General features: G+C 35.7%; 1 protein-coding gene across 1 annotated transcript in view; it reads right to left on the bottom strand.

Moving 5' to 3' along the window:
- Positions 1-183: 183 nt before the first annotated feature.
- adgrl4 (adhesion G protein-coupled receptor L4) overlaps positions 184-8690 on the bottom strand; it is a 36919-nt gene continuing 28412 nt past the window's right edge. Inside the window, exons 6-16 of the mRNA XM_082156747.1 lie at positions 8269-8436; positions 7050-7233; positions 6038-6154; positions 5744-5943; positions 5475-5651; positions 3855-4058; positions 3521-3741; positions 2982-3048; positions 2521-2612; positions 2118-2286; positions 184-569 (exon numbers count right to left, since the gene is read on the bottom strand). Coding sequence (XP_082012873.1) covers positions 507-569; positions 2118-2286; positions 2521-2612; positions 2982-3048; positions 3521-3741; positions 3855-4058; positions 5475-5651; positions 5744-5943; positions 6038-6154; positions 7050-7233; positions 8269-8436 — 1662 coding nt within the window. The 3' untranslated portion in view covers positions 184-506. The remainder of the gene's footprint in view (positions 570-2117; positions 2287-2520; positions 2613-2981; positions 3049-3520; positions 3742-3854; positions 4059-5474; positions 5652-5743; positions 5944-6037; positions 6155-7049; positions 7234-8268; positions 8437-8690) is intronic.

The following is an 8690-nucleotide window of genomic DNA, read 5'->3' as shown; positions in this document are numbered from 1 at the left end:
CCCTTTGCTCTAGTTCTTGTGTTGCTCTTTTTAAGTGTTTTTCTAGTCCTGTTCTGTGTTTTGCCCCAGTTCTATACCCAGAAGGGCCTGCCTACTTGTTCCGGCTTTGTTTGACATTACTGTGTATTAAATATAGTTTCAGATTTATTAACTCTGCACTTGGGTCGAGATGAACACATCAAAGAAGATAAATGTTTTTATTAGTCCATAATACAGTACATAGAAAATCATCTTAGACAATCAGTTGTCAGAAAGAAAGATTTATTTATTTTTTTGCTATTGACTGTAAAACTTATAGGTGCTGACTGCAATTGGTTATAAAACTTAGCATTCAGTAACATTTTAGTTTTTATAACATTTTAATACTTTTCTCTCAAAAAATAAATATATTGGAACTTTCGCACACATTTTCATAAGTACATCTTTATAGTGCTTTATAGATTTAAAAGCATTTGTAAACTGGCGTAAAAAAAAACTTGACATTTGTCAATCTCTCTTGATAAAGTTTACCGCAGACACTCAAAACAACATGGAATATTCTTGAATAATCTGTAGTACTCCTCTTGAATCTGAAGATAAAAGTGAAAACATTTGCAAATTAAGGTGTAAAATGGTACAAATTAATACTGAATAAGAAAAAAATTACATCTCTGATTAGGTAACCCAGTTCCCTGATAAGGGAGATGAGACACTGCATTATGATGTCTAAAGCATGTGTGGGAACACAGCAATTTCATTGGCCAAAGGCGAGGTCAGGTGACAGTGTAATCGCATCATCAAGACTATAAATAGGCACTTGAAATAAAATTCATCACATTCTAATTATCTGAAGGAAGACGCTCAGGCATGCATAAAGTATGGCAAAGCGACTCAGGGTCTCATTCCCTTCTCATGGAACTGGGTTACATAACCAGAGACGTTCACTTTCAAGGGAATTCAACGCTGATGTTGACGCTATGGGAATGTTAATACCCACATTGCCATACTGAAAAATGCCTGGCCAGCAAGTTTGTGAAGTACGCTACACACAAACCCTGTGGTCCACTGAGAGGATTAACCCTAAAGGACTTGAGAGCCATGAATCCAAACTGTAAAACCTTATGAATGTGTGCTGAGAGGACCAGCCTACCACAGCACAAACATATTGTAAAGGTGCACCCTTAGATAATGCTTTAGAAGAGGCCAGCACCAAGTTGAGTGGACCTTGATGCCTAGAGGTAAAGCCATTCCATGCACGTCATAGGCAAAATAAACTGCATCACGACCTCAATTGAGAGACTGGAATCTACGAGTTGATACCCTTTGGGGCCAAACCACAGCTTCCAAATCTTGGGTCAGGGGTGGATAATCCTGAGCCTAAGACTAAAGATCCCTCCTGGTCGGAATTTCCAGTGGAGAGCCTTCCAGAGAGATATTAGGTCGAAACACTAGACTTGGGGTGGCCAGAACAGAGCCACTAGCAACAGGCGAACTCCGTTCTAGTGAACCCTCGCCTAGAACTCCCGGGAGCTGAGTGATCTGGGGAAAATGCATACAGTCTGCACCATGACATCCAGCCGTAACGGAGCTGGAGGGATGAGGGCAAACCAGAGGGGACAGTGGGTTGACTCTGCTGAGCTAAACAGGTTCACTTCCGCTCTGTCGTACTTCTGCCAAATAAACTTCACCACCTCTGGGTGATGTCTCCATTCCCCGGGCCTCAACACCTGTGTGGACAGGGTGCCTTCTCCCAAGTTGAATGCCCTGGAATATAAACTGCCCCCCAGTGAGAGTAGTTTGTTCTCAGCCCATAGCAGGATCTGCTGCATCAACATGAACAAGGGCCCAAATACAGCCCTCATCTCCAGACAATTTATGTGCCATAACACAGAGGGTCTCTCAAACACAACCCTGGCTTCCTAAAGCAAATAACCTGATGATCTTTATTTCAGGTGACTATTTATGGTCTTTATGACATGCTTACACTATGTCAGCTAACCTCACCTTTGGTCAATAAAACTGACACTTCCACACATGCTTCAGAGACTTGCTCATGCAGGGGCATTCCCATAGCATCAAAGTCATGACGCAGTGCTGAGTTCCATCTAAAGGGAATTGTAGAATAGTGTGCACCTTACCCTTCTGGATAGCACGCAAAGGAAAATGAAAATGAACATCCCTTGGAACACATTGGCGAAGGTAAAGAGATACGCTGTCAGGGTGGTCTCATATAAGATGTGCATGACACCAAAAGTCCAGGTAACTCCCAGAACAAATAGAAGAGCAATAGCTCCTCTTGCACAAGACCTGTGGAATAATTATTGAATAGCAAAAGTTAAAAATATGTTTGCAATATTTTTAAGTCAGCTGTTTGATTAGTAACATAATAGTATTTTGCTACCCTGACATGAATAAAATAAAATTTTACTTTTACTAAACGTGGGATATAAAGGATGGAGTCCAAGTTACTTGCTAACACAAAGAGTCATAACATTACAGAAGAGGAGATGTGACAATTGAAATGATGAACAATTTCTTTACCTGATATTTTCATAGTGACTGATTTCAGGTATCTTTACTGCAGTGTGACGATAAACCTTAAAGATGATCACAGCAAATGCCAGCAGATTAACCTGGGAGGGCATAAATGGCTTTGATGTGATATTTATCCAACAAGAAAGTACAGTATGAACTACATGCAGCAATTCATTTGATTAATTAAACAGCATATCATGTTATCAATTAATTAATAAAAAAAAAATTTTTTTTTACATTTATTGACAGCTCTAATGAAATTACATTTTGGATATTATTTTATTTAGATTTACAATTTATTTAGATTTATTAAAATACAGCATAGTTCTAATGAAAAGGGTTGTATTAGTGTAACTGAGATTTGTTGCTGAGTGTACATGAGCCCAGAGTACTGTTCATGGGTTACAGACAGTCTATATTACAGTGTTGTTACTAGATGTTACACTAACACAGGAAGAGATGCTCACCAGAATAATCAGACAAGCTGGTCCTATGAAACTCCAGATGAAGTTATTTTCAGTGCTCAGCCAACACCTTAATAAGATTAATAACATGGAATAATAATTACAATTATTGTAAAACTGAATTTACATTGTTTGAAGAAAATGTGAGTGGTGCAATCCACCTTATTTTGCAACGTACTGTAGATGTACAATCTACAGTACGTTGTGAATTTTGAATTTTTTTTGTGAATGTATGAGAATTACGATTTGTTAGCCACTATACTTTAAATAACTAGAAGAATAAAGTTCAATAAATTGTAACTATTTGAGCTACAAACCTGTGTTTATGATTATGATAGTAAATAATATAATATGAAAGCAAATACCAGTTTTTAATATCAAGGAGCATAAAATACAATATTTGCACAGCTAAAATAACTGAAGACAACGGAAGCCTTGCACATTCAAAATAATATTGGTGGATCAAAATAAGGTGGATTGCTCATAGTAATAGTCATACTTTCTTTAACAAATGCCACTAAATTTAAATTCTAATAACTTACACAGTACTGGTGCCATAATATTTATATCCAAGTGTTGCAGAAATTGTGACGACCACTGCAGGGCTCCCATAACCAAATATGTAGAAGTTCCGGTGGAGGAAACCTTTGTTATAGATGACACCAACAACAATGAGATACAAATGGATCCCCTCTATACACATCCAGGCAAATGCAGACAAGAAGAAATAGTGCAGCAGGCCAGCGATAATAGAACAGAACCACTGAAACACAAAGTGAACAAACATGAATCAACATTACATTGCACTACATTACTTAATAGACTACTTTTGTAAAGGGTTTATGTTGCCATTTGACAAAAGCCTGAGGAGAGAACCTTGTGTGCAATCTTGTTAATCCCGATGAGGAAGATGAACTGGGCCATGAAAAGGCTGCAGCACAGGTTCTTGTGGATCGTGGTTCTGGTGTTCTGAATGTCTCGGAAGAACCAGAATGTGAAGATACACAGGGACAGGCATATTATGGAGATCACCATTCCCAGCTGCGTTATCCTCGTCAGAACATTATAATGCGCAAGCAACTACATAAGACAGAGCAGGAAAAGGCATTTAGGATTGTTTACAAGCAAATTGTGAATTCTGCTCTAATTGTACCATGTTTACAAGTTGTTTTCACAAAGTAATAATAGCATACATTGAAGAAAATGTGAGTGACACTCACCTGTGCCATGTTTCTAAGGTGTTCTGGGTGGTTTTATAGCACATTGGGTTACACTTTATTTTAAGGTGTCATTGTTACAGTGTAATTATATATTTCAGTACTGAGTAATATTAAGCAACTACATGTACTTACTATAGGGTTATAGGGTAGGATTTGGTTGAGGGTTAGTTGCATGTAATTATGCATAATTTACTGTTATTACTATGGTAAGTACATGTAACATAATGTAACAAGGACACTGTAAAATAAAATGTTACCGCACATTGTTACGTGGCTGTTTTGATGCCCTAACTGACTATGATATTTAAAATTCCTAGATATAGTTTAGGGTCCTGCATAAAAGTAGTATTGTCTGCCAGTGCCAGCTATTCTCAACAAACCACATAGTTAAATGTTTCATAAATCATTGTAGCACAAACGATATGTGATGCATTACATGCTGATGTTTAACATTTAGGGTTAGGAGTTTGTTCAAATTCCTAACAAGTATGAGGGAGCATAATAGTGAGGTTTATGACAGCAATCACCACTAATAAGATATACTGGACTGAACAAACAGATCAACTATATTCTGTATTTCTAATGATTAAGGTAACTTCACTGTAACTTTAAAAGTGTACTTTAAAGATAACATCAGTCTAAGACATTTTTTTTCTATGATTTTAGAAGAAATATGAAGTCTTACACAGTAAAAAAAAATTTGTCAGGTTTTTAATATTTAATATGACTTAATCAATCATAAACATATGTGTATACCGTACATTTGGGGTCGGTAAGAGTTTTTTATGTTTTTGAAATAAATATCTCGCAGTGTTTTCACCTAGGCTGCATTTATTTTATTAAAATAGAGTACAACAGTAACATTGTGAAATATTATTACATTTTAAAATAACAGTTTTTGATTTTAATATATTTTAAAATGTAATTTATTTTTGTGATGGCAAAGCTGAATTCTCAGTGTTCAGTGTCACAGATTCAAAAATCATTATAAAATTCTGACTTAGTGCTCAAGAAACATTTCTTAATATTTTCAATGTCGAAAACAGTTTTGTGGCATTGTTACTGTCACTTTTAATCAATTTATTGCATCTTCGCTGAATAAAAAAAAAAAGATTTAAAAAAAAAAAATGTTTAAAAAAAAGATCGTACTGACCCCAAACCTTTGAATGGTAATGTAAAATAGTTTAAACGGTTCAGGTAGAAATAACAAAGAAATATTGGTTGGGCCACCGTATTTTGTGAGGAGACCAGTAGGGGACAGCAGTAGTTCACTTACATTGGCATGAGCAGAGGACATGAGAATAGCAAAGTGTGTCAGGTGATCACAGGAACAAGAAGTATGAGTGGAATTCACATGAGTGCGTTTACAGCCATCCAAACTCCAGTGTCCCATCATGCTCTGGGAATACTCCCAGAATGCACACTTAGTCTCATCATGGGCAGGATCTATCTCCTTTATGAAAAAAGCAAAACTTCAATGCATATTAAAATGACATTCAAAGCAACAACTATTTCAAGTTAATTAATCAATCAGTCACACTGCACCTGTGTGTGTTTGAGAGTGAAGGTCACGTTGCTCAGTGCAAATGTCTTTGGATTGCTGATGGCTGCTGCTATTACTGGCGAATTAACTGTAATTTCACCCGCTGCTGCATAGCGAGAGTAATCGGCCACACCAGGGTCATCAGTTGGCTTTAAAATATCCCCAATACTGTTATAGATTAGAAATACAATGGAGGTGCTTCCTACAGCAGAGACAGATGGAAGACATGCATTTGAATCAGTTGGTGCATTTGTATTCAATTTGCTATGAAGTTAAGAAAGAACATTATTACAAACCATTATTGCTTTTGTTTTTTGCATTCTTAGGGGTCAGTGAAATGGAGTTTCCTTGGATGTTGGTTGAAACTGGATGCTTATGTGCTTGGTGGGGTTCAAATGTGTATAGTTTCATTTCTAGAAATCATTCAACACAATGATTAGCACCTTCATCAAAAGCAGGTAAAAAAAACTAATTAAAAAAACCTGTAAAAATATGGTGACATTTTTTCAGGTATTATGGAACAAAATACAAAAGGTATTAAAAAACAAACAAAACAATCAAATTTTATTAATAATGCAGGGACTTCTATAAAATTACTCAGTAACATATTTATATTAAACAATCACAAGAAATAACAACAAAACTATGAAACATTTTACAATAATGTACTTTTATTTTATTGTTGAATAAAGCATTCAATTTGATTCAATCTGTATTTTCCAAAGATTTTCATACTTTTTATTTCTAAACGCTAACTATTTAGGTTAACTAATTATGATGTTTTAATATTTTCAGTACATTTTTTAATAGTGTATCCTATAATTGTTCTGTCAGAAAGTTTAAGATTTACAGTATATAAAAATGAATAATGCACTGTAAGAAATAAATATGTATGGAAAATGGAGAATGTACTGGAAATTTTATGCCAGTGCATTATCCATTAAGTTTTTAGACATTTATTTTCAACCCTACACTTGTACAAATAAAGGTTATTGCTGTCTATGGTTCAATGAGAGCCTTTAACCATCAACGGAACCTTTCTATTTAACAAAAGGTTCTTTATAGTGGAAAGTTTCTTTGGGAGACCCAACATAGTTCTTATATTGCAGTGCTGCAAAAAAAAAAAAAACTATTGGGGAATGAGGTGTTAAAATGTGTTAAATACAACACAATGAAAGGCATAATTTAAATGATTAAATACCTGCGGAAAATCCAAATGGAAAATTTCCTAATATGAACATTGGGCCCAGTTTTTACAGATTCTTCTTCGAGAGTGTTTGTTTATATTTTAGCCCACACAAATCTCACCTACTTCACCGGCATCCACCTGCATCTGCATAGTGTGTGTGTATCCAGCAGACAGGGCCAGTGTTTCCATCTCTGCTGTGTGAAGGAGTGTGGTGATGTAATACTTCCTCAAATCCTCATTTATCCTGTCCCATTCCACCTTCTCATCCTTCTCGACTAAGTTATTCACACTAAAAACCAAATTCTATGAGAAAAATACAGAAAACACAGAACGTCTCAGGTTACGACTGTAACAGGCCGAAGGAGCAAATGACAGGGCCTGCGAGTCTCCTATCCTCTTAAGGGACGCAATAGCCAACATAAAAGCCATGTTTAATGTTAGTAACTTCTCTGAAATTGAGTCCAGGGGCTTGAAGGATGCCAGAGACAAACCTTCCAGAACCACTGCCAAATCACAGGCTGGAAGTCTTACATGGCAAAGTCCAACTAATGTTCTCTGCACCATAACGTGAAGACAAGTGAAGGAGGAGATTGGTAGCTGCTACTTTCTTCTCAGTGTTGGATTATTTTGATATTATCTATCTGCAGGCACCCAAGCATTGTTTAAAGGCATTGGATTCAGTTCATGGAGCTTTAAGATTTATTACCACTTCAAAAGCCCTTACCCATCATTGTTTACTGTACTCTTGGGTTGGATGGCCCGCACTGTCAATCTATAGACACAAGCAATGGTACATCTTTATGTAAAACTTTCCTGGGTTTGCTTCCCTCCTGTTTACAGCAGTATACCATTCAAAAAGGTGTAAAAATGTATGGTCTTCGTTCACAAGAATATTATCTTTTAAACATCCCAATAGTCCAAATATGGGTAAAAGGGTGTTTAGTTATGCTGCTCTGTCTGATTGGAATCAGTTACAAGATAAATTATGCTTTAAAGAGTTGGTCTCTCTAAATTAATTTAAGAGTATTTTAAATGATTTGGTTACGGCTTTACCTACTTGTTATTGTTTTAACTGATATATATATATATATATATATATATATATATATATATATATATATATATATATATATATATATATAAAGAAAATCTATATGTAATTAATGTATTTGTTTTCATGTTTAAATCTTTTTTCATGTTTAACTAAGTGTGCTGCCTGTTTTTGGGGGTTAAGTTTTCTATTTTAAACTTTGGTGTAAACCATTCAGGCTTATTAAAACTGACTGGTGTGTTTCTGTCTTACATCATGTCCTGTATGTGGAATGGTACACAAATTACCATGATGGTTTCATTGATGTGTTCCTCAGGATGTTCAGACTTGTCTCCAGCGCCTAGTTTATGGCTGGCCATGGCCTCGATGTATGATATGAGGAGAATAGGGGAGAGTTCAGCTGATGTTTGATGTCTTATCTCTTTCAGACGCTCTGGAGTTGACAGATTAATCATCTACAACCCAGAGAGAAGACAAGATAATTAATATTCACTCAAATATACAATGTTATTAAAGATCACATTATTTGAAAGATCATAAATTACAGGGACAAATCAGACAACACACAGGTGTTCTAACATGCTTATATCAGAGGCCTTAATCAGCAAGCACATTCAAACATTTCCGTACAAACATTTCATGTATAAACTTCCTCAGACAAATTTGTTTATAGCATGATTAGTCTTTTGTATTTTATAAAGTAAAAAAA

This window comes from Leuciscus leuciscus, assembly GCF_965113295.1.
Source record: "Leuciscus leuciscus genome assembly, chromosome: 23".
NCBI lineage: Eukaryota > Metazoa > Chordata > Actinopteri > Cypriniformes > Leuciscidae > Leuciscus > Leuciscus leuciscus.
The sequence above is the reverse complement of the archived record's forward strand: the minus strand, read 5'-3'. Positions and strand labels throughout refer to the sequence as shown.